Here is a 26,286-nt window from a genome sequence, read left to right as displayed (position 1 = left end):
TACAGCTGGCAGGTCATGCGTCTATGTGCAATTTGCATGCTCATTTTCATGAGCTCTCCCTACCCTTGAGGTTTATCAGTTTATTGCATGACAACTGTTCAGCACAGGCAGGAGAGCAGCCTGCAGAGTAGCTGGTGAAGATGAAGTCCAGGAGAGCCGGACCTCCTGATGGGGGGTACGGCTGGGTGGTGGTCATGTCAGCCTTTTTCGTCATGGGCCTCACTGCTGCCGTCCTCAAGAACTTCGGCCTCTTCTTCCTGGACATCCAGAGTCACTTTGGAGTCCCGACCAGCACCACCTCGTGGGTCACCTCCACCACCATTGCCATGTTTCACCTAGGAGGTAAATATATTAGAGATTTTGAGATGAGGTACTTGGTTGACTTTAACTCAAGATGTTTTTATAGGGTTTTCATTTTCTCCTCAGCTCCAGCCGCCAGTGTGCTCACCTTACTGTTTTCTCAGAGGGTCGTCATCATAATTGGAGGCCTGCTGGCTGCCTCTGGGATGTTGCTGGCATCTCTGGACCTCAGTCTGCCCTGGCTATACCTCACCATGGGCCTCCTGCAAGGTAGCACGCTCAGGACAAACTCCAGGAAGAATGGCCGCTCTTTTCACTCACTTTTATTTTGTTCAGTTTTAGTCTGAGGAATGCCAAAGTAAATCCACCACCTAATGAGACACTGGTCCATTTGGTCGTGGTGTTTTAACCCTCAACTGCAGCAGTGCCCAACCCCTCCGAGAGGTTTCAAGATAAATCTGAGGGGTCACGAGCTGATTAATGAGACAGAAAAGAAAGATATTGCTCTGCTTCTCAAAGCAAACTCAAGCAAATACTGCTTCATTTTAAGGGGTCACCAGTTGGTCACCGTCTTGCACTTAGGCTTGAATACCCTGATCAGTGATGGAGATGTTATGGGATGTTTTTGCTGACTTGACTGATACAATACAAGTGTATAAGGTCTAAAAGGCCAAAAGCAACGGATTTGAGTAGTTTGGGTAGTTGATAGTCAGGGCAGTGAGCTCGAAGACAGTGATACGGAGAGAGGATAGATCCCACACAGTTGTCGGATGCTGTTATGTAGGTTTCACCAGCCAGCACAAAGAAAGTACACATCGTTGGCCCTCACACAGTAGAATTAGATATTTCTTACAAAGAATGACCCCTATTTGCTACTTAAGATAATATGAACAGCATTTTGTTAAGTGTAGCTTGCAGGAATGTGAGAGAAGAACACATGGCCATACAAATATGTTTCCTATGCAAAGGCAGAGTGCAATGAATAGTGTGCAATACTCCAGTCAGTTTTATGACTAAAAGCAACTTCTTCCTGAGGTTTAATACAGAACGAGAAGCCATAAAATAAAGACAGAGGGGAATTAAATATATTTGAAAAAATACTGAATTATTTCATAAAGAAACAAGGGAAGAAACGGTTAGTCGATAAACAGAAACAGAAAATGAATCTGCAACTTTTTTGATAGTTGATTAATTGTTTAAGTAATTTTTCAAGCAAGCTCAAATGTGAAAAGATTTTGCTATATATGTGATATTAAACTGAAAGTCTCTTGGCTTTTGACTTTTAAACGGAGACAAGCTTTTTTTTTTTTTGACAATCAAGCAATTAATTTAGAAAATAATCGGCAGGTTAATTGACAATGAAAATAATCAACAGTTGCAGCTCTAATGCATATGTTTGTTTTTCACCTAATCATTCTTGCTGTTTTTATACCCATATGGCAGAAAAGAAATCTGGCTAGATGGGTGGATCGAAGGTTATTTTTTGGTTGATCCATTATCAGAGGTCCATTATTTAAAAAAAAAAAAAAAAAAAAAAAAAAAGATTAGACGGTTAAAGGTTTCCATCTTCGGTTTCCAGGAGTGGGCATTTCCTTCGCGTGGATCCCTGCCAACAGTATGGTGAGCCACTACTTTGTACGTTGGCGTCCCATCGCCTACGCCATCGCCAGCTCAGGGGAGTGTGTGTTCGCCATCATGTTCAGCCCCTTCTTCCAGTGGTTGATTGAGACGTACACTTGGCAGGGCACCTTGCTCATCATCGGAGGCCTTCAGCTCAACCTGTGTGTCTGCGGCGCTCTCATGAGACCCCTGGAGACGGCCCAGAGCCCGATACAGGAAACCAAAGACGGTCTAGAAGGCGATGCCGCCGTGCTCCCACCAAGGAGGAAGGTTATCTTCCAATGTTCCCTGATGAGAAAACCTGAACTTTTCCTCTACATCCTGTTCGCCATTTTTGCGGCGGTAGGGTTTTTCATCCCACCTCTCTTTCTAGTGCCCTTCGCCAGCAGTTTGGGGATGGATAAGTACTGGCCAGCCTCGATCCTCTCGGTCCTGGCATTAGCCGACCTGGTGGGGAGGCTGATCTGTGGGTGGATAGCCAACATGAGGCTGTTCAGGAACCTGCAGCTGCTCACCATGGTGGTCACCCTGCTCGGGGTGGTGCTCCTGCTGCTGCCCATCAGCCACAACTACTGGGTCATCCTGGTCTTTGCCTCGCTCTACGGCTTCCTGTTCGGCTGCGTGGTGGCCATTCACGTCACCTCCATCGTGGACATTGTAACCCTGGAGGGGTTCGACAACGGACTGGGGCTCTTCATGCTTTTCAGGAGCATCGGTGGCTTCATCGGTCCCCCAGCTGCAGGTGAGCAGTCTGTGTTGAGATCGTCAGGTAGAAAAACAAATGTTTACTTTCTTACACACTTTTCAATACTCAATGCAACGGACACATTTCAGTTTGTACTCAAAGTACTGAGGTTTTGGGGCTACACGCAGGTTTAGAGAGGACAGATTCACACCAGCAGGTTTTGCTAACAGAAGTAAACAAAAGAGTCTCCTCTGTGGCTCCTGAACTAAACCTGAACATTGTGCATAGTTGGTCCTTTAGCTCTCTAGAATATGTGTGCCCATATAATATCCAAATATTGAAAAACAGACATTTAAGTAATTCTCAGAGTAGTTTCTGTCATTCTTCACGTCGTATAATAATAATTGTATTATGTTCAATAGATGTCCCATTCTGTCTGTTTTCGTTTATAATCAATGGAAATGATCAACGTTTTGCACTTAGTTCATTCCATAAAGAGACGGTTAGCAATGACTCTTGTTCTCATGAAATGACTTTTTGCACAAGACAAAGGAATAATCTGAACTAGGATAATTAGTTCACTTAAACTCTGTCCTGTAATGAATATGAGGTAAATAATTTCCCCAGAATGGATGGTTGGTACGTATGATATAGTATGTTTGGAAAGTTTTTAATGCACAAGTCCAGGTAACACTGACATGGCACAAACTTCTCACTGCAGGTCTACATACTCCCGAAGGAATAGATCCGTCTGTTCATTTATTCAGCAGCCCTGGCACACTTTGTGATCTTCTTCTGTTTCTCGTTCTCCTGCAGGCTGGCTGGTGGACGAGATGAACGACTACAGCGCTGCCTTCTACCTCTCAGGCCTCTGCCTCATCTCATCGGCGGTGTTTGTCGTCCTGGTCGACCGCCTTGTTCAGAGGAGAAAAGACGTGGAGGCTGAAAGTCATCAGGCGAACAACAAGGACGACTGGGAATCAGGAGAAGTCAAGTGAGACTCTGTTACAAAAGGATTTTTACATGAATGAGCTTGAGGTGCCAAAAAGACTTTGTTGGACTTGTCTAGTGTTTGATCACATGCCAGCTGGTGGGTGGTTTGACCTAGTTTGTGATGCAGGTTTAGGTTATTATCCCTGTCAGTTCTGGAGGCTTGCACACAAACCGATCTATGTCACTGTTAATCATATATCCCTACAGCTAACAAGCACAATGAGTTCTCATGCTTGCTTGTAACCCCTCCCTGTGTGTCTTCTATTATGGCGATCCAATCAACGCGTGGGGGTTAGCTAGGGGAAGTCTGGTTGGTGTCCAAATCATCGTCCTTAATGACGAAAGAGGCCGTAAATGAATAGTTGCCTCTGTTTTATTTATTGGTTATGATGCTTTTGTGACTAATTCTTATTCTAGGAGTTGACACTAATGAGAGCCTTTGCGTTTTTTTGCTACTTCCATTTGTCAGTCTCAGTTTCTTGTGCTGAAATGGTGCAGATGGGTTTTTATTATCACTGCGTCACCGCATCGTCAGCAGGTGTGTTTTTATTTTTATTTTTTTGAAATTGTTTTATGTTTTAATTGGCAACCAATAGAAAAGGGTTTTAACAAAAACACTGGTGTTTTACATTAGGGATTCAAAGACATTTTCCTTTTTTCAAATGCCTCTTGCTCAACTCTTTGGCTGTCAAGCTCTGTAAACAGATGCTAAATCAAATCTTGCTGTCTCCATGTGTAGTGTAGAGTGGGCCATCTTGGCTGTCATCCCTGTCAGAAAGATAGTTGAGTTGCAAGCTGTCTGCAGGCTCCAAACTTTCTTTTTGCCCTGGGGGACAACAGCTTCTTACAGCCAAACCTGCCAGACTCAACTCTAAGAGAATGCAGCTCGCACTCAGTATAGAATCTGTGTTCCTAAACGACACTTTCAGCAGGTTTTGGGACTGATTGTCTCAGAGGTTCTGGGTAAAGTCAGTCTGTTCCCCTTTTTAAACGGCGAAGAACCTCAGTTGACACTAATTACGGTGTTAAAAAGAGCTGGCTGGTGATAGAGCAGGAAGTCAGACAGTATTGAGCGATGGACTGTCTGAGCCTCTCTGTTTGTTCCTGCCTCATTCATGTTTTTCTTAATAACCAACAATGGAGCTCTATGGAACAGAATAAAATATACCCGGTTGTTGATTTGGGTCTTTTCATGGGATTTGTTGACGATATGAAAAATGTAGAATATCACCAGACTCCTCCTTTTTAACTGTATCTGTTGTGGTACTGTAGCAACAACATTTAGAAGGAATCATTCAGGCAATATTAATTAATAATTTTGTCCTTTTTTTTTTCTTTTTTTTTTTTTAATAGAGCCTGTTGACTTTTTAATAAGTGCCAGCAGGGGAAGGGGGCTTTGTTTGGATTCTCATAAAGCAAAATAAGTATTTCTGAAAAAGACCCAATGTATTTTAAGAAAAAGCAGAAATCTTATCAATCGCCTGCTTTCTTTGAAGCTGTAGGACTCATGTATGTCATCATGTGGGTCGGCGGGGGGGTCGGGGAGCCGTGCTCTTTAAGGCGACTTTTCAGCTGTAAATAACTCTCACTCTGATTCTGTGATTTCTGTGTTATTGGTATGTTGGCAGTATGTCTGGCTCTCAAAGGGCATATTTTGTTGTGGTGTTATGGTGTAGCTTTGACCTTCTCTCATTAAATATTCATCTTGTCCAGTCAGATCAGTTCTTCCTGTGCAATAGAGACTAAAGATGAAGTCTTAGAGGAAACAAGGTTTGGTAACTTTTAACCCCTTAAAGTATGATTTTTTTAATTTTTTAATTTTTTATTTTCATGTTCTTTTGAAAGGTAACTTGAAAGACAACAAGTACTGTAATACCAGTTCTTATACGCACAATCACCCACTGCACCTTTCTCCTACTTGAAAAAATAACTTTTTAAATACATTTCATCAAGACATTTTAACAGATTATAACAACGTAGAATTGATGGGTTCATGTTACTTCTGCACCTTTTTTGTTTGTTTGTTTTCACTGACTTAGTCTCAGGTTTTGTCTCAATATATGGACTGTTTTTCATGTTTTCACCTGTTCTTGTAGCAGTTAAAACTGCTACATTAAGAAATAAATCCCTGCACTGATGGTTTTAAATGTGACTCCCATGTCTGACTTTTTCTGTCATGTATATTGTTTCTTATCTGCCTTTTAACTTTCCTAAAGCTAAAGGCAGATCCCAAACAGCTCTGCTCAAACTCTCCGGAGCTGCCCACCACAACATGAAACTGATACCACGATGAGGATATAGTGTCTTCTAGGAATCTGCAGTATGTGGTGTACAAATTGCTCAGGAGTTACAAGTTCAGTTATGTAACCTAATTATTTAATAACTTTCGGCCCTCACACTGCACTTTTATTTTAAATTCATCTGCAGCTATTTTAACATCGTTTAAGTTTTTTTCTTTGAAGAAAAAAACCCGCCAAGAATACACTGGTTCCAGTTTCTCAAATGTGAAAATGTATTTAATATCTTTGGGTTTTGGACTGTTGGTCAGACAAAACAACTTAAATTTGTCAACTTGGGCTGTGAGAAATTGTGGTTGGTATTTATTTTTATGGACCACATTATTAGATGAGAAAATAAGTAATCAATTAAATAAAAATAACTGTTGCAGCCCTAGTAATGGCACAAATTAGGGCAACTAATGATTTTCATTATCAATTAATAAGTTTGTTTTCTCAGTAGTTTCGTCTATGAAATGTCAGAAAATGCCCATCACGATTTATTGAAGCCCAAGGTTGAGGTTATAAAATACTTGTTTTATTCAACAAACAGTCCAAAACTATAAAATATATCATTAATATTCATTATCATATTAGACTAAGAGAAGCTGCATTTAAGAAGTGGCGGGCTGGGGAATGTTCGGCACTTTTGCTTGAAAATGTACTTAACATTTTATAATTTGGTAATTAAATCAACCATTTGACTATTCATTCAATGATCATTTAGGTTTAGGTTCATTCTCAAGCCATTCGAATGAAAATATCAAATGTGTAAATTAATACAGGAGGAAATCTGTCCAAAAAGTCAAATTAAATTTGGGATAAAAGACCGGATGAAGACGAGGGAATCGGGGAAACACTGATTTGTTAGAGCTTTTCCACATGTGATCCATTTTGTCAGAATGAAATTAAAATGTTTACCCCAGTCACCACTAGGTGGCAGTGTTGGCTACAATGCGAACTTAAGCCGTCTTCATACAAAACATGTACACACTTAAAGACAAATGTTTAATACATTTTTCTACAGACAAAACAGTTTAGATTAGAAAATAATTAATTTAAGATTAACATTAAGACTATATTCATCTACTTAGTCAACAAATGTTACAACACATTTAAACATTTTCATACAACAGATGCATATTAACAAAAACCTACAATAAACTACCTCCTAGGTTTTGTCAGGTATTTGAAGAAAAAAAAAGGGAAAGTCAAGGCAGCTATTTTACACAACAGAAATTGAGGCACCAAGGGCATTTTTATAGATGTTGGGAGTCTAGAAATTAATTGTACTCAACTTAAAGTACAGTATTTCAGAGGTGTGTTACGGAGTGGCCTCAGTGTCGAAGGGTGCACTTATTTTGAAAAGCAAAAGTTGCACCTTTGGTCCATTGGAAGAGTTCGCGTGGGGTTAAACCCCATGACCCCAGTAAAAAAAAAAAAAAAGGGTGAGATCGGCCAGTCCCAATGGCCACCTCACAGACTAACACCCATTCGTAATAAGTGGGCTGCTCGAGGCTGTTCCACTGTGAAATCAGCAAAGTCCAACTTCATAGACCTTTGCATTTGCTTGAGGGAATTAACCACAATTCATAGGGCCCTAATGTTAATAACAGGGAAAGTCTTTGACGGAGCTGGAAGAAAGAAATGGCAGCATAGACTGACTAGTTTTTTGTCCCATGAAGAGCCAGAGACAGAATTGGTCAAACATGCTATAATAAAATAGGTGATTATTCTGCGAGAAAGTGAGCAAAAGTCACTCAGTTTTACTAAACTACATCTGAAATATGAACGTCACACTTTACAGGTGACAGAAATGCTTCTGTCCCAGCTAACGTGAAGTAGTATTTTGAGCCCATTTTGCAAACGGGTGTTAAGTCTGTGAGGTTTTAGAGCTTAGGCCGGACATTGGGACTGGACCGCAGGGAGCCTCTATGAGGAGGCTCTCTTCTCCTCGTATGGGGACTCGTAGGCCTCCATGGGCGGGCAGGTGCACACGAGGTGCTGGTCGCCGTAGATGTCATCAATCCTGGAGATACTCGGCCAGAATTTGGTCTCGGGTCTTATGAAGGGCTGGAAAGTAAGAAAGGGAGGATAAATACGAGAAGTCATTTAAGGGGGATTTAATGGAGCATTTCTGCTTGAAAAGTAAATCAAATGATTAATCCATTTTTAAAATAGCTGCCAATTAAATTGTGTAGCGATTGATTGATCATCTCTAGTTTTATGCACTGGTTTCGATTTTATGTCTGATATTTTCCCCACCACCCCAATTAGGGCTGAACAGATTTTCTATCAACAAACATTATTCTAGGAGTTGACACTAATGAGAGCAAATATTCCCTGGTTCCAACTTCTCAAATGTTGTGTTTTGTCTGACCAACAGTTGAAGAACCAGACATCTGAATTATAGTTTGACCGATACTGGATTTTGGATGGATAGTAATTTTCTTTTTCACATAAACAAATCTAGACACGGATCCCTTAGTGATTATCTTGGTCACAATTCTTTAAATAAATCTAAGTGGGCATTTCTGTACTGCAGTTTCTTGTTATTGTTAACTCATAATGTAGACCGTTAGTCATTGAATGCATTTCGTCAAAACTTTTTTGCTGTTCTCTGCACAGGTTTTGGAGCAATAAAGAGCAATTCTTACTTCTCACCACTAGAGTGTGACAAAGACAATGAATTTCTCATCTAAAGTCTACAGAAGAGTTGTCAGAGAGATGAGGACACTCACCAAGGGGAAAGCAGCGTGCTCCCTGGAGTAAGGTCTGTCCCAGTTGGAGGATGAGATGCAGGCCAGAGAGTGAGGAGCCATCTGCAAACACACGAGAGGACCTCAGATGTCCGGCTACATGCCACAGCTTTAACTCAGCTGCTGTAGAGCATCTTTTCACCTCACACAAATGGACAATAGTAGCGTACCTTGAGCGGGTTGATGCGGGAGTCCATCCTTCCCTCCTCGATGTCCGCGATCTCCTGTCGGATACCAAGCAGGGCGTCGCAGAACCGGTCCATCTCAGCCTTGTCCTCAGACTCTGTGGGCTCGATCATAAGGGTACCAGCCACCGGCCAGGACATGGTGGGTGCATGGAAACCTGAATACCAGCACAAAAAAAAAAAAGATCTGAAACAACTTCTATTGGTTATAATATTTTGTAAAAAAAAAAAAAAAGATCTGAAACAACTTCTATTGGTTATAATATTTTGTAAAAAAAAAAAAAAAAAAAAGGGGGGGTCCAAAAGCCCAGAATCAACTTTTCAACTTTTGTTGGTTTTAAAAGGGCCCAAGAAAACGGGTTTGATCCTGTATATCCAATGTCTAGAACTGTTGCAGAGTGCCTCCACCGAATACTTCAACACATATAGTATATTTTGTAGTACAATTAAGGAGGAATGAATATAATTCAGCCTACCATAATCTTGCAGCCTCTTGGCCACGTCGACAGCCTCAATATTAGCAGTCTTCTTGAATGGCCTCACGTCCAGAATGAACTCGTGGGCTACAAAACCTGTTCAGACCAACATGAAGGAGAACATTTTAAAATGTGACATAAGATGATTATATTGCTTTTGAAATTGGTTGCAGACGTCCCTGGAAGTGTAGAGAGTACCACCAGCATGCATTGACAGGAGTAATGCTCTCACAGCCGTACCTTTCCTGCCTCTGTAGAGGACCTTATAGTGACCTTCCAGCCTCTTGGCCATGTAGTTGGCATTGAGGATGGCCACCTCTGTAGCGTGAAGCAGTCCTTTGAATCCCATCATCTGAACACAGAACACAGAAGTGATGTTAGTTGTAGTTTTCACTGATCAAATGAAGAGTTTGAATCAAAATTTGAATAGCAAAACTGCAACTGGATGTTTAATTCGTGTAAGGATTCAGACCCATGGTTAAACTAAATGAAATGCACTGCACTGCACTGAAACATTTTGTGACCATGTTCATGTGACGTTTCGAATTGAAACACTTCACAATCCTAGTTTGGATAAAGATGCAATGACTATGAGGTCAGCTCTTGAACAGAAGTTGTGTCTGAACTTTCTCAGTCATCCTCAAAAAGTACAACAAAGAAAAAAAAGGCAACAATACTTTGACTGTTTTAGTCTTGAAAACTTGTGGCAACAATAAGAGAAGGCAGACAGCTGCACTTGTCTTACGTCCAAATAAGTGCACACTCTTCCTTCTAAACAGTCGATGAAATGTCACGATCTGCACGCACATTCCAAATTCACACTTTAGTTCATGTGACTCTGACATGAACTTCACACGACAGGCAGCTGACTTTAACAGCTCATATGTGACAACAATAACGTGAAAACACACAGAGGTTTAAATGCCTTCACGCCAGTCACTGGAGTAAGTAACTAAGTGTTTTGAAGTCCAGTTTCCTCTGACATAGCACTCCCAGAGAACACACGTCGAGAACATCAGTGCTGTGAGGTGATTTTACAGCTTGAGATGAGTTGTTGCCTTTGAGTCAATGCTGTTCCTTTTTTCAATTGGTTTAACTGCTCTGAATACAGACTGTGCAGATTGGTCTATGTACTGTTTGTTGTGTCACTATTGGAATGAATCCTCGGCCTTCTCATTTTGTTATTCTAAAATGTTTTCCACATTTCACTGTCCATGTGCCTCAGAATTTCACTAAAATCTAAGTCCGTACGTCCTTCACAACATTTTCTACAAAGTTTAAAAAAGAGTCTGACTTGGCAGCAGAGCACAATGTCATCTTAAACATGAACACCGCTGATGACCCATGCTGACCTTGATGTAAGCCCAGGAGATTGGCAGGATGGCGCTGGAGCCCCAGGGGGCGGCGCTGATGGTGCCCAGCGAGCTGCTGGTGTTGACCGACTGCATGGGAACCACCGGGTGGCTCGGCAGGAAGGGGGCGAGGTGGGCCTTCCTGTTGAGGGGTAGGTGAATATTGTGAGAACATGCAGTCAGTGTCAAAGTCGAAATGTGATACCAATGTGATGCTGATTGGTCGCGTTGAACTGCTTATACAGAATAAACTGCATATACTCAACGGTCTTGTCACTTTTCAGGATTACAGTACATTTAGCACCCTAGCATAAATGTGAAAATGGTTGGATGCACCAATTTAACATTTTTCCACTTCATCTCGCTGCGTCTGGAAGTCTATATTCTGCCTTACACTCCAATCGGCCCCATGCCAGGTCCTCCTCCACCATGAGGGATGCAGAAGGTCTTGTGCAGATTGAGATGAGACACGTCAGAGCCATAATCTCCAGGACGACAAAGACCCACCTGGAAAACAGGAAGATTCGGAAAATAGTAGACACACAAACTGCTACTTTTACCAGAATTTGCCAACATTTAGCTACTGGTAATTTCACTCCATATAAACTGCTAATTTTTAAAGAATGTCTAACCTTGACACTATAGACTGATGCTACACACACCTTAAATCCAAGCTCTTACAGGAAAACGAGTGTGAACAGATAATAGAATTAATTTAACTCTGCATTAGGGCATTTCTTAATTTAAGATCTCTGTAATGAAGGCCAGTTGAGATTATTTTAGTTGTAGGTTTATTAAGCATTTAGAATTTCAAATTCAAGTATGTAGGTGTCCTACCTACTAAAATTTTATTACACCACAGCACTTGGTTGTTCTAGGCCCTTGAGAAGTAATAATACAAAACACGTGCAAATATTGAAGTGATCTTATTGAAAATCAGTTGACTATCTAAAGTAATCTCAGATTCCTCCTCAATTTGATCTGCCCGGTTATTTAAGAGGCATGTGACTGGATTCTATGAGTAAAAAGAGGGAAAAGTTTGCATCTTCAAAGTAAGAGGTGGCAGGGTCTGTGAATCTGTCAGGGATTGGTGGAGGTAGTGTTCATCATCTGCATATCACAGAGGCCAAAGGTTATCTGTTTACAGCATGATAACACACACATCTATAAACCTTTATCCTATTAGCCTTCAGTTTTCACAAGTAATATTTTACTGTCCATGAACAGCATTCAGATATGTTGTCATGTTACGCTGCCGTTTCTTCTCTCACCTGGGCGTTCATGTTGGCGCCATCCAGGTACACTTGGCCACCGTTCTTGTGAATAAGATCACATACGTCTCTGATGTTCTCCTCAAACACACCAAAGGTGGAAGGGTAGGTGATCATCATGGCTGCCAGACTCGCCTTGTGCTTATCCACCTGGAAGAGAGACGACAACATCATTATTACTAAAATGACTAATTATGGAGTGTTGAGGACTCAAAACTGGGACTCCTGAGCTTTGAGAAATATAAGTAATGTCACAAACAAACCAATTAGACCCAACTGTAGTAGAGAAATATAATAGTTCATGTTAAACTATTATTTAATAGAAATTAAATAATAGTTTAACATGAACTGGTTCACCTGCCCATGGCTCATAAAACCTGCTTATTACTGTATAAATCTGTGAGTCTGTGAGCACTCCAAAAACAATATTTCATTTTGTATATCCCTACTCATAAAATTTCCAATTTACTGTAGCGTTGCACTATTAAAGTTAAGTTGGGCGACTCCTAAAAGTCAGATTTGTAAAGTGGAGCAGTGGTCGAGATATCCTGAGTTTTAGTCCAAAAACACTGGATCCTCCACGTCTTTCAAACTCCGAAATTCGTAACACAGACTTTCTGTTAAAGATTTGACGTCTCAAGGAAACCCTGGTGAGAAGGACTCCTTGTGACAAGTTAATTGTGTCTCCATGTGTAAAACCAGTGGAATGGAAAAGGTCCAGCTCTCACCAGGGCCTTGAGGTGTGCCAGATCGATGTTGCCGTCCTTGTCCACCTCCACCACCTGAACCTTCATGCCAGCCATCTGAGCGCTCGCTGGGTTGGTGCCGTGGGCCGACTTGGGGATCAGACAGACCTGCAGTGAAAGGAAAAATATCAACGTAGCATGACAGAGACCTGGATGAGCAAAAAAAAAAGATAATGTTGAGTTTGAAGAAGTGACGTATTTGTAGCCTGGATGATAAAATGAAATATAATGACGCTTTTATTCAGTGTATGTAAAAGCAACTTTTTGACTAATGTCCTCCATGTTATTCCAGTTTCCATTCAGGCTTCGACTGCAGGATAATCTTTATCCATGAACAGAACATCCTCATATTAAGACAGGATGCTGATATATTAAAGCCAAAGGATTTGTGGGGCTTTCAACTACAAGGGGTGAATATTCTTATAATTCATCTCCTTGAGTGAGTTTGAATCTACCACTGCTGGTGGCAAACAAGTGGTGGCTTGAACTCTCTACTGTTAATAAAATATAAGTTATACTGTAGAATAAGTATAAAAAGTAATTTCTTCTTTGAAGGGTTTAGTGTATTTGGGAGGAAATGCTGTAACTCTTCTTGGTTGAATTTTGATCCAGCCAACACCCACCACTGGCACTAATGTGTAACCTGCCTGCAGGTCACTAATTGATTTTATCCCTTATTAGGGCGACACTTCTGACATTTTGAAACTTAGTCACAGAAGGGAACTGGGGGACTTAGACCCGTGGGTTGGGTAACATTGACAAATGACTGACTGGGAAAATACTGCTGAGCCTGTCACACCAGTGACTTGCAGTTGTCAAAGTCTTAAAGCCTCCAAATATGGAATCTTGAAAGCAGGTAGCCTATAGTGTGATCACAGCATTTTCAGCCCCTTTGTTTGCACAAACGGTTGTTAGTTTGGACCTTGACTGTTTCAAGGGATCAGGCCACTATCTAAGATGTACTAATGAGGGAGCCATTAAAAAACAAAGGCCAATTTACAGTACAGGAAAAAATACTTTAGTCAGCCACTCTTTAATCTGTGGGGATGCCTTATCTTGCTTTGTCCTCAAGCTACTGCCAATCAGCATGTCAGGATACTGAAAGATTTTCTAACCAGAATACCTGAAACACGTTAATCTGTGATGTCAAAGTGACCTGTTGTAGCCTGGGAACAATAAAACTGACGGTCAGGCACTGATAGAGATTGTGCCCTTTATTAACCTCTGTCAGTTGGCATTCAGTCAGCATAACCAAAGAAACTATTGGTGATAAATCATTCTTAGATATCAGCCCTGTACCTGTGATCATAATGATTGAACAAACGTCTAATGATAGCGATGAAATTATTGCTTTATTGCTTTTAGAAGCTCTTTAATCTTTAAAGTATCATTTTGAATTGGGTTTGTGCACCAGCAGAGGCTTCATATATTTTAATTCCTCTTGAGTTTCAGTAGTCTCAGGTTTACATGCTTTGGCTCCTGTAATCCTCTCTTTAGGCAAATTGTAATGCAAATGATGAGGAAGTTAAAGAGATGCTTTGATATTACATTTGATATTATTAGTAAACACGCTTATTCACTTTCTTGCCACGAGTTAGATGTTTAGATCGATACCACTCTCGTGTCTGTGTTTCAAATGTGAAGCTACAGCCAGGAGACCCTTAGCTTAGCTTAGCATAGCATAGCATAAAGACTGGCTACTCAGTAACAGTAACAGTAAAAGTATTATCCGCCACCCAGCACCTCTAAAAGCTCAATAATTCACAAGTAATTTCTTGTTTGTTTAATCTGTACTAAAACCAAAGAGTAAAAATGGCAGGTTGTGGTTTTTATGGTGAGTTACATATGAGACTATTTCATGGACGTGAGAAGGGACCGTGAGGTAGGAGATAAGTGTATTTCCCAAAATGTGTATTTTCTCTAAATTGCTGTGAGACCCTGCATTGTCTCTGATTATAACATTCCTTTGTATTGTTTGCTTGTAGGGCAGATAAATCAATCAATCCAATTCGTGTTAACAGAATCAAAAAAATCCTCAAGTGTTATTAAATCCCATTAACTTCTACTTAACACTAATTCACAGTGATTCCTGGTATGACTGCAGTCCAAGGCAGCACACTTACACTTCTCGCGCTCTCTCCCTTTGAGTTCAGGTAGGCTTTTATGGCAGCCAGGCCAGCGTATTCTCCCTGAGCACCACTGGAAGACAAGGCAAACACACCATGGTCATGTACTAAACACCTACACACCTACACACATCCTTACCTCAGCACAGTTCAAAGACCGGTCTGCGCATATTACCAAAAGGGGAGAGACAGGTGGGATGGAAAGCTAGCGGCATGATAACTCTGCAGGCCAATGTAGCACGGTGTGCTATTCATAAAACCTTCTGCTGCTGATAAGTGGTGATAGACAGCAGAGGTGGGTGTGTGCTTTATCAGCTGAAATATGAAGCATGTAGTTCCCAACACTTGACTACTGGATAGTGACTAAAGTCTGAAACCAACTACAAAGTCCCCGCTCATTCCTGCTTTTCACTTCAAATAAAAAAAAGGTCTAATTTTTCTACCATAAGTTCTGTAACTGCTCAAGCTAACCACACATGCATAATAATAGACCATAAGATCACTCTTTCATCAAAGTTGAGTATAGAGAGACAAATCTGTAAATCATGCATCATTAAAATTAACGGGCTATAAGACCAGAACAGCTGACTTTTGTACATTTAAATCTCTTTGTCTTAATCACTGTACAGCTCCTTATACAACAGAATATATACAGTAAATATCTGTATTATAAAGTTTTAGTGTATATTTTCTTCTACTTTGTATATTTTGACTGTTGTGCACCACAACACCAAGGAAAATTCCTTGTATGTGAAAGCCTACTTGGCAGTACACCTGTTTCTGACTTGATCCATTTAAACAACATTAGTCTAATGAAGTTATTCTCATATGACTTCATGAGTTAAAAAATTATTCACAGAATAGTTTGATTAACATTTGTTGAATAATGACTTTTGGCAGCTTCACGGCTTCTTGAGAACTCATTTCAGAGCTCGACATCAGGGACTAACGCTTTATGAGCTGGTGTTGTGAACACTACCTCATGATGTGTGGCAGCATTTAGAAGCAGGTCGAGTACTAGTATATGCAAATTTGGGCTGCAAAAAAAAGGTGAGCCTTACCTGTTTGGCTGGAAGGAGATGCTGTCATAGCCCGTCACCTCACAGAGGTCCTTCTCCAGCTGTCTGAAGAGCTTCTGGTATCCATCAGCCTGATCCAGAGGCACGAAGGGGTGGATGTTGGCAAACTCCCTCCAGGTGATTGGCTACAGAAGGAGAGGACAGCAGTGAGCCGGAAAGAATGCCACTTTCCAAAACACGTTCAGGTGAAGCTTGAAGGTTGACTCTTGAGCATGGAAAAACCTGTTTGATACTTGGTGTTTCCACTTTCAGCCACAGCTCGTGGCCTTACTCAGTGGATGGAGTTGCTCAGTTGTCATGGAGATGGTTTAGTTGTTTACATACTTAGGTTACATGATACCAAACCATCTTATCTATATCTTTATCTTATCTTATATATTTGTTCTAAAGATGTGGCTATTGGTCCGATCTATTGGGTTACTCACCATGAGCTCTGAAGAACTGTTTAGCTTCATGGTGCAGGAGCCCTAAAGAAGAAAACAACATTTTACCAACACGTAACTCTCACATATGGCATGATACAAATTTCTATTGTTTGCCAATCTGAACATCTTGTTTGACTTCAGGTAGCACCAACCAGAGGTATCATGCTGTGCACCAGGGAGATGTCCTTGTTCTCCAGACGCTTCATGTATCGCACAATGTTGGTCTCAGAGTGATGACTGGAGACAAAGATAAACCAGGACAGACGCAAGGATTAACTGACGGCACATTACTCTCGGATTCCAATATTTGGTATTTCACTAAATTAATGCAAAGTGAACACTAGTAGCCTGTTTGACCAAGCATTTTGTCACAAGTATGTCACAATGATTATGTCAAAGAGTAAAGTGGGGACTTAAGACATTAGAAGCCCTGATACCAAATTGTCTTTATGGCACTAATAAAAGATAATATGCTCCACTTTCAGCAGCCAAGAGAGATGCCTTTGTTACCACAAAGGCTCTTATTGTTGGAACCTTATTTCTACTGCAGAAATGATTTGTTACAATGCTTAGAACACACTAATTTCTTGCTTTCTCAGGAACAGCATCCTTTATTTTGAATTTTAAAAAAAAGATCTCGGTGGGCACAAAGACTAACACCAGTTGCATGTTTATTAAGGACAGCAGGAGTTAATTACGACTATTGTTTGAAAATCAAAATGTTTTTTGGACTGTTCCATCACATGCTGACTTCAGTGTGCAACCATAATAGGTTGTTTTGCTTCAGAGCATTTTAAGTACTCAGTTCTTTCCTGTTTGTTATGCTACAAACAAAAACAGATTTAACACCAGTAGCAAGCAGCACAACTTCATATCAGACAATTAGTACTGAAGAGTCTGAACACCACATTTTCATCTGTTATGAAATGAGGTGATCTAAAGTCAACGGCAAGTACAGCTGCAGTCGATATCAGACAATCAATGTGGACAATCAGATTCTGATATTTGTAGCCCAATTTATCATTGGTATAGTGCAACACTACGTGCAATTTAACTGAGAACACCAACCTGTTAAAGACCTGGTGCGTGAGGTACTTGCTTGTCCTCTTGAAAGGACTTCCCATGATCCCCTTCACCCGCTCACCCATCTTCTCAGCGATCAGCTCCTGAAATTTTCAAATTAAAGCAGGTTGGCGTTTTACTTCACAGTTACTTGTTTGAATAACAATAAAAGATAAAACAACAGTGAGGGAACAACAATCGACGTACGGCAGAAGATTCACAGCCAAAGACCCAGAGCAAGTCATCCAAGTCCCTCTCGTTCACCGTCTCATCCAGAGAGACACCCAACTGTTAACGGAGAGGAGGGACAATTAACAGCATACCTGTGATATTCAAGCCTCTGTCTTAAATTGTATGTTCATCTAGCTTTGTGGATCATTTCAGATTGACTGAAGTGGGTACAGTATAATTCAGCTGAAACCAGTAGTATCATACCTGTAACACGATTGAGACAAAGCATATTAAAGTAAGAAGGCACTGAAAATACTTCATTTTCTGTAAACATTTTTTTTTCCTTAACCACAGCACTCAATTGCGTCTCACTAGATTAAATCAACTCCTCCCTGCATTCTGCAACTTTTGGCCATTTATCTAGCAATGTGCCACTTGTTTATTTCATTGTAATCTTCTTGCGCCCTGTGTGTGCTGGCTATGGTGATGCCCTGTGTAAGGCTGCTGTTATGGATGTTGATGCTGGAGATTTTTTATGTTTCATGTTGTTGAATCAGTTTGTGGCGTCACCCTTCTGTGCTGCAGCAAAACTTTATTTACAAATAATGCCCAGAAAATGTTCCGCTCCAATGACTATGATCCTTTTGTCTGTTAAAAGTTTGCCAAACCAGCAGTACAATGCTTTCCAAAAACATGTATTTTGTTCTCACCACTCCCTCAGTGTAGACTCTCAGGTTTATCTGCCTCTGCACGGCTCTCTCAACAATGTCCTTGGCTGCCACGCTACAGTTGATCTTTAGAGTGTCGAAGAACATCTCGCTGTGCAGCCGGTGTCCTGCTCTCTTCAGACCTGAAGCAAAGTGTGAAGGTGAACACTTTTTATTTATCCATCTAAATAATGTTTGTTTATCTAAATCATGGAGGGTGGAACTGGCTAAGAAAACTAGAAGATTTAATTTTTTCATATAGTTTTTTGCATTTTCCCCATTATGCATGATGTAGCAATGATGACATATTGGTGGTATGGTACTGTATTTATTCATTCATTTCTTTCTTTCTTTTATCCCTTAACAGGTCATATGTTGTGCCTTGGATTAATGGGATGTTGAAAATTGGGGGGTAAATGACACCTCTCACACAAATTGTCACAAATTGGAAGAGATGAACATGATCCTGATTTCAAGTTAAAAAAAACAACAAATTTACCTTCAGCAAGGATCAGAGCTGCATTGTGCGTCCTCTCAGCAATGTGTTTGAGTCCCTGAGGACCATGATACAGTGCGAACATGGCAGCCATGTTGGCCAGCAAAGCCTGAGAGTCAGAGGTTGAACAACAGAGATGAAAATGTATCATTTGATTCTACGACAAACAAATTCCTTCTACGTCAGCTCGTTGAAACACACATTCTCTGACGACTGTTTTTATTTCACTTTGTGCATTTTTATCATTACGACATACGCGTCATACCTGTGCAGTGCAGATGTTGCTGGTTGCTTTGTCTCTGCGAATATGCTGCTCTCTTGTCTGCAAAGCAAGCCGATACACCTCCTTACCAGCTGCGTCCCTGAAACGTAAATATATATTTTTCAAACTATTCCCAATGGGATTTTCCTCCATTGGTTTTAATATGAAGCCCTGTCATTTTCTAATGTGCACACTGAACTTCCCTCTCAGGAAATAAAAAGTTATTCTGAGCAGTGAGTGTCGTTTCTCACCTGGTGACTCCAACCATTCTGCCAGGCATCATGCGGACCAGGTTGTCTTTAACAGCGAAGAAGGCAGCGTGAGGACCGCCATAGCAGAGAGGAACTCCAAACCTCTGGGAGCTGCCCAGTGCGATATCAACGCCAAACTCCCCAGGGGGACGCAGCACACAGAGGGCCAACAGATCTGTGGCACAGCAAGCCAGGGCCTGGACAGGGAAAGAACCAGGGTATAATCAAGTCAGCAGTCATAAAAAAGACAACTATCCTGACTAATCCGTAGCAGCTGGTTTGCAGTTATGGCACATAAATGTCAGAGAGAGAACACTTCCTGTAAATAGTGGTTTATGCACATCCCACCCCTCCATTAAAGTAACACAAAGCCAATTATACGATGTAAATATACTAGTGTCATCAGCATAAAACTTTAAGTTGAACTTCGGTGAAAAAGGGAATCTGATCACATCCTTGAGAATTAAATTCAGATATCAGATATGGACACTACCAAGAGAAGGTGACAAATCACAACATATGAGTAAAACATAACTCCACTTAGAGAAAACTACAGTTGCAACCATCAGCTTGCAGAGTAGCCTGAAAGCACCTTTGTTAAGCTCCCTTACCCCTCCCTTGTGCGCCCGGTCCACGAGCGCTGTGAAGTCTTCCACTTTGCCATCAGTGTCTGGATACTGGAAGAGCACACCGCTCACATCCTTCCCACTGAAGTCCATCTCATGAGGCAGCTTCAGCACGGTTTTCACCCCGATGTAGCTGCAACGTAACATTGAAAACTTCACTTCAAAAAGAGAGACATTGTTGATTTCTGCATGAGAAATTTAGGTATATAATGACATATGGTAGTAAGAAGAGCTGTCTGTAGCGGTTTTCTGTTTTCATACCATAACATTTTTCCTGTTCACTGATTTGATTTCTTTACATACAAGACTAAAGAGAGCTCATACATTTACTGTGTGTGTTTTATACATACTTGGCTCTGGTCTGCACCACAGCAATGGTCTGGGGATGGCAGCGTGGGTCAATGTAGAAGGTTCTTCTTTTGTTCTGTCTGTGACGAGTAAACACAAATAACTGGTCAGAGTGACAAAGTGAAAGTTGACCACTTAGAAACTGAAGCTTTTTCTTCTGTCGCATCAAATAAAAGTTGCTCCAGATAACATGTACATATGTTTATGTACTAGAAATGCATGCATTTTCTTCTCGTGGCTTAGATGTGACTTGTCTTTAATTCATATGATTAGTTTCCATTTCACAACACAACCGTCTACGTCACTGCTAGTGTTTGTCATCTACAGTAGGTCAGCTTGTAAATACCTGTGGCAGAGCTGCATGGCCTCAGCAGCAGCCGTTCCCTCGTCCAGCAGGGAGGCGTTGGCCACGGGCAGGCCTGTGATGTCACAGATCATGGTCTGATAGTTGAGGAGCGACTCCAGGCGACCCTGAGAGACCTCGGGCTGGTAGGGTGTGTACTGAGTCACCCTGAGGACAAAACAGACACAATGAATGAACAGAGCGAGTTCAGACACAAGGACAATAGCACAAAATTGGTGGTATTCAAGGGACAGAGACGGGACAGTGGAATGCATTGTATGACTCCCCCGACCCCGGGATTTTGGAGAAAACGAAAGCAAGGATGGTTGATTTGGATTTGGGTGAAAGAAAATCTTGTTCAGCAGAAAGCAAGAGAGACGCACCATCATCAGATCTCACGAGTGAAGTCTTGATAACCTCAAGTCGCAAGGCTTTATATTAAGGGCACGTTACTCTGCAGCACAGCAATTTAGCTTTAAATGAGTAACCAAACCTTATGAATGAACATCATTAGTTATCTGTGAAGGAAACAAGCTCACTGCGCTTTCACATTTCCATGAGGTCACCCAAGGGCACTCACCAGCCTGAATTCTCCAGGAGGTTGCGCTGGATGGGCGGCGGTACCGAGCAGCTGTAGTAGCCCATGCCGATGTAGGACCTCCAAACTTTGTTCTTTGATGCAATCTTCTGCAGAGACTCCAGAATCTCATTCTCACCTGTAAAATATTTCATTTGTGATTATGATTTGGTCTTTTGAGTCTCTGATTTATTGGCCACGACATTTGTCTACCAGTGGAGATTTTTCTACACCGTTTATAATACCTATAGCTTATCGGATAGCAATATTAGTACAAAGCAATATTTTTGTGTATTTGCAGGATTTTTTTTTTTCAAGGTATTCGGGCGTATTTCTTCAAATTCATTGGATTAACCAAAAACAGACATTCCTGTCTGGTTATTTAAGTGTATGTCAATTGAACTGTTCTACATCACAATATAAAATAACATATACAGTGATACCTTTTATTCATATTGCCCAACTTTACTATGGAGGCACCAATCTGATCCCCATTCAGTGCATCAGTTCCATTTATTAAGTCACAACGGGCTGCAATCCCTGACCTCATGTTATATGCAGACTTTTTAGGTCAGGAAAAACAGACTGCTAGTATCAGATCAAAATCAATATTCATATCCTGAGTTGAGGAATCGGAGAGAATAAATTGGATTGAGGCAGCACTAACCCCTGTTGTTAGCAGGATTATACATAAAACAACTACACCTTTTAAAGTTCACGTTCCTGTCTGACACAGAACTATAAAATTAACAACAACATCAAACAAGATATGATAAGATCTGATGAGGAGCATCTTGTCTCACGTGAGGAACTGACTGTAAAACTCATGATAAAAAAAGATCAGTGTGGCATGCAGTCAGTTAGAGCTGCCACACACTCCACATAGAGTATTAAAAATAAGGTGTTTACACTGTAAATTGAAGTTAGGATGAGGAGACAATGCACATATAAGACATTTCTGTACATCTCACATGCAAACATCAAGAGAAGGACTACACCCGTAGTTTCTAGTTATCTAGCCTCATTCCCCAGTGCTGTAAGGAAGCTCTGCCAATGCACAACCAGACTCTGAGATTCCTCTGGCCTTCCTGGCTGCCTAGCAACTCCGAGGAATGGACAATACCATGAGCCCTAACTACTCCTGCTTTCGGAAAAGAAAGACACCTCTAAGTCCTTGGTGGGGAGAGGACGTGGATATTTACAGCTTCTTCGAAAGGCTAAACGGATTCAGCTTTGCAGAAGTGTTTGGAGGCGGTGAATCGGCCACATTCAGTATAGAAAATGAACATTTTGTGAGTAAAGATTATCAACAGGTTCAGGGTTAGTGTGTATTCTTGTGTGTGTGTGTGTTTGTTTCAGTGGGGAGGACTGCTTTCCCATGGTCCCGGAGTTCTACAGGGCAGCAAAAAAGCCTGATTCAGAACCATCCAGGAGGTCTATTGTTGAGGAGAGAATCCCTCGCTGGCTTTGCAAACTGAAGCCCTCCAAAGCTGAACAAGCAGAAAACCAGCACAGCCTCCAGTTTGTTCCTTCAGCATGACTTGTTGCATTATGAAACCTGACAGAGTCAGAGGAGAGCTGACTTCTGGACTTCTGGATTTTAACTACAATCTTTTCTAATAGTTGGATTTTCCAGTGGATCCCTTAAAGCTGACGGTCTCAGATTTCTGCTGTCAAATCAAGGACTCCAGTTTATGGTTGCAGAGTCGTGTCAGCATTTGTTTATCGTGCGCAATCACACACAAGGTATCTCAGCACACCTTATATTACATGAAATATGTAAGAAAGTCTATGCTCGACTTTCAGTGGTATCGTATTACATTCAGAGCTGAAACATCAATTAGTCGATCCACATAAAATTAATCTGAAACTATTTTGATAATTTATTAATCGTTTAAGTTATTTTTTCTGGCAAAAAAAAAGGCCAAACATTCCCTAGTCTCTGCTCCTCACTTGTGAAATGTGCTGCTTGTCTTTGTCGTAAGTCATTGAATACCTTTGGATTTTGGACTATTAATGAGACAAAACAACCTTGGGCTTCAGGAAAGATAAAGATATAGAAAAATATAAAAGGTAAAAGAATAAGATAAGATAAATAACAAACAGTGCAGTGACCAAAATAAAGTGTCCAGATAAAGTGTCCAGTATTGTCCAGTAGGGGGTCCGTGCGTTAATGTAACGCAGGGGGGACAGGGGCGGTGTACGTAACGTATAACTTGTGTTTGTGTTGGGGGGGTCAGTGCAATCTGAAGAGTTTTATCTCAAGTAATCCATAACAAAAGAACAGATTTCATTGCAGTGAACATCAATTTGATTGTTTTGAACGTGATATTTTGCACATCTGCATGCAAAATAGTGACAGCAACAACAACAGCCCCAGTTCAACCAATTAACATAAGCCTCACTCCAAGCAGGAAATCTGCATTTAGAAACACATTATTTATGTAGTCAGTCATAATGTATTCAGCTTTACACCAGAGGGGTTTATATCTGCTACTATAGCTAACTGACTTAATTCACTGCCTTATCTCTTCCATTGTTTGCTGCTAATCCCTTCTGATAAAACCGTCTCTATCTTGCATTTTTTTTTCTTCTTCTGGGAAATAACCCAAAAAAAACTCGTTTAACGGGAAGACTGTGTATGTGGTGTTGAAATGAACACATATTGTGAAAAAAAAAAAAAACACATCCAGGCAAATCCCATGCAAAACATACAGAAGTCACCTTATTAGGAACCCCCTCGGCTGTGATGTAATGTGAACGCTGTAACCAGATTGAACTGGACTTGGGACCGGAGCTCAAGGCTAAAACTCCACACTCCAGTTGCCATCCTATGAGCATCGGCTTCCCAACAGGAGATTGGTGCCGCTCGCCGAGTTTCGCAAAAACAACTCCAAATATGTTCAAAGGAAGACTTAACAGGGGAGAGCGCTCCACGGCAACACAATAGAGGTGCAACCTACATTTCAGCCACTCACTTGGCTTCATTTAACGCCCGCTTCATGTGGGAAAAACCTCACCATGCAAAATAGCTGGGGACGAGTGGGATAAATACGCTGTTTTATTTACTTATTTTGATGATATTTTAAATCGGGTTTGGCACCGAGCATGATCGCGCAGCCTTTCAGCATTGGGATGCAAAAACAAGAGGTTATAATGCCAATAACAAATATATTGAAATGAAGATAAACTTACAGACTGGATCATCCATTTTCATACTCCGCTGTATGCGGATGGAGACTGGAACTGTGTTTTCGATCAACTGGTCGATCGACTGGGAAAAAAGAAGCATTTTAATAAATAAAAACGCGCCAAACGTGGCTGTGAACACCACATTATATCAATGCACTGCTCAGAGAAAATGTTTCCACGCTATAATTCGGTTTAATCAAAAAGAAAACATGCTTTTGCGCCCAATGTGTTGGGGGGGGTGAGTAGTAAATCTTACCTCGAGTCCCAGAGCATCCAGCATTTCTCTCTTCTCCCTCTCACCTGGACCAATGTGCCTCTCTGCGAAATCGTCATGTCTGGGTAATATTCTCTCTATCTGCCTGGAGGAGACGGCTGCAGACGTCCTCAGACCCCGGGCTGCTGTGGTTAGGGATGCCCCGCTGTTTCGGATCCTGCACTGAAGTTTCCAAACCACGCGGCTCTTGTCACTCAGATGCCTGCACGGTGCGCTGGGGCTCACCGACTTGGCCAAGAAGATCCCCCAGGACTTGGCGCAGCTCTGCATCTCTAAATCTCTGTGCAAGACAAGTCTGCAAAAACTGGTGACGCCTGTTCCTCCCCTCGCTCGGCAGAGTTTCCCCCCACTGAGACTGATGCGATCCCTGCAGGAGACTCTGCCAACTCCTTCAAACTGCAGAGTTTATACAACTGCACAGTTGCACAAGAGCGGGCCAATCAGAGCGGAGATGCTGCGTGACGCTGTGAGGAGCCCCGGTCAAACAGCTGCTAAACTTTCTCACGTGCCCACAGTGCACTGACCAAGAGGAGGGGGGGGGACAGAGAGGTATCACTCCAGAGATATTTCAAAGTCCACCCTGAACATTGAGCCCTCACAGCTTTTTCTAACAGTGATAATGTGTGACAGTGGCATTCACCCAATGGCCAAATAAAGTGACATATGTGGTTGTTCATTCATATTTACAAACAAAACAGTAATGTACGAGATGAAAACATACCTTGAGGTCGTAATAATGTCATATAAGGACAAACTGCACAGAGTATTTGCTGGTGAGTCATGCAGTTTTCACCTCTTCCTTCCATCCTTTATCTCAGTCCTTTATGAGTAAAGGCTTATTGCTTCATAGGTGTCAAAAACCTCCTCCAGAAAGCCCTCAAGCAACTGCTGCTTTAAAAGGAGACCAGCCCCATGTAGACTTATCAGTTATCGGTTATATATCAAAGTCTGCAAGTCTGTGAGAAGAAACCTCAGAGATTGGACTCTGATTAAAAGATAAATCCACCCACAAAACATGTTCACATTCAGCTCTTCAAATGCATCTTGGGGGATGTTATTGCAAGTAGGAAGCTGTGAAGACAGGATTAAGCAGGTTTAAGGTGCATTTAGGATGGACACGTTGGGATCCAGTCACTCGTTAGCGTCTCTAGCAGATATGGCCAAATAAAAAGATGCATTTATTCTGTTTAGTTCAGATGTTGTCTGCAATAACTCTTTCAGTATACGTGGATGAAAAGACACCTGGCCAAGTTGGCCAGACATCCTTAAAAAAAAGATTTCAGTGCCCCAAATGATCCCGAAGAGCCCAGAATTTCTAGCTCAACAGTGTATCTACCAATAGAAAAAAACATGTGCCAGTAAATTGTATTTTCTCTGTGGGAGTTTGTTCTGGCTGTCATGATTTGCAGTTGGCATTTATTGCGTTGCAGCATGAGTCAGACATTACGAATTTGGGACAGGAACAAAACATGTTTATACTTGGAGAACATCAGACACATTTGAGTAGGAATTATATTTCTAATACATTTTTAACTCCACACACGTGTAACACATTTCAAGAGCTTTTTGATTTTCGCTTTCTTTTTTGGATGTTTCCCAAAATGCTACAAAAACACATTAGTACTTTTGTATTTTGGTTAAAAACTGAATGTGTTCACAGGTTGTTAAAGCTCCGTGCCTTTTG

At 41.3% G+C, this 26,286-nt stretch overlaps 2 protein-coding genes across 2 annotated transcripts; one reads left to right on the top strand and one right to left on the bottom strand.

Annotated features, from left to right (window-relative positions):
• The first annotated feature begins 116 nt into the window (after window positions 1-116).
• LOC139284764 (monocarboxylate transporter 13) lies at window positions 117-3,603 on the top strand. Its single transcript, XM_070905137.1, has 4 exons — window positions 117-342; window positions 427-570; window positions 1,880-2,662; window positions 3,422-3,603. Exons 1-4 carry the CDS (start codon window positions 141-143, stop codon window positions 3,601-3,603), a joined length of 1,311 nt encoding a protein of 436 aa, XP_070761238.1. The 5' UTR covers window positions 117-140.
• A 4,203-nt stretch (window positions 3,604-7,806) lies between these two features.
• gldc (glycine dehydrogenase (decarboxylating)) lies at window positions 7,807-24,872 on the bottom strand. The gene is made up of 25 exons (XM_070904478.1): window positions 24,585-24,872; window positions 24,332-24,410; window positions 21,140-21,275; window positions 20,563-20,727; window positions 20,219-20,296; window positions 19,854-20,001; window positions 19,243-19,439; window positions 18,995-19,091; window positions 18,733-18,838; window positions 18,237-18,376; window positions 17,563-17,643; window positions 17,362-17,459; window positions 16,446-16,530; window positions 16,294-16,335; window positions 15,851-15,993; window positions 14,787-14,862; window positions 12,646-12,771; window positions 11,918-12,067; window positions 11,041-11,153; window positions 10,647-10,788; window positions 9,535-9,646; window positions 9,295-9,390; window positions 8,804-8,976; window positions 8,616-8,696; window positions 7,807-7,947 (listed from the first exon to the last, which is right to left on the bottom strand). Exons 1-25 carry the CDS (start codon window positions 24,870-24,872, stop codon window positions 7,807-7,809), a joined length of 3,093 nt encoding a protein of 1,030 aa, XP_070760579.1.
• Between the last annotated feature and the right edge of the window lie 1,414 nt (window positions 24,873-26,286).

The sequence above is a fragment of the Enoplosus armatus genome, chromosome 4 (assembly GCF_043641665.1).
Source record: "Enoplosus armatus isolate fEnoArm2 chromosome 4, fEnoArm2.hap1, whole genome shotgun sequence".
Taxonomy (NCBI): domain Eukaryota; kingdom Metazoa; phylum Chordata; class Actinopteri; order Centrarchiformes; family Enoplosidae; genus Enoplosus; species Enoplosus armatus.
Note: the sequence above shows the minus strand (reverse complement) of the source record. Positions and strands in the feature narration are given on the sequence as shown.

Coding starts and splice junctions, on each gene's coding strand:
- LOC139284764 (XM_070905137.1), top strand. CDS start 141: ATGAAGTCCAGGAGAGCCGGACCTCCTGATGGGGGGTACGGCTGGGTG. Junction 343..426: donor TGCCATGTTTCACCTAGGAG/GTAAATATATTA, acceptor TTTTCTCCTCAG/CTCCAGCCGCCAGTGTGCTC. Junction 2,663..3,421: donor CATCGGTCCCCCAGCTGCAG/GTGAGCAGTCTG, acceptor GTTCTCCTGCAG/GCTGGCTGGTGGACGAGATG.
- gldc (XM_070904478.1), bottom strand. CDS start 24,872: ATGCAGAGCTGCGCCAAGTCCTGGGGGATCTTCTTGGCCAAGTCGGTG. Junction 18,839..18,994: donor GCAACATCTGCACTGCACAG/GTATGACGCGTA, acceptor TCTGACTCTCAG/GCTTTGCTGGCCAACATGGC. Junction 16,531..17,361: donor ACGCACCAGGTCTTTAACAG/GTTGGTGTTCTC, acceptor CTTTGTCTCCAG/TCATCACTCTGAGACCAACA.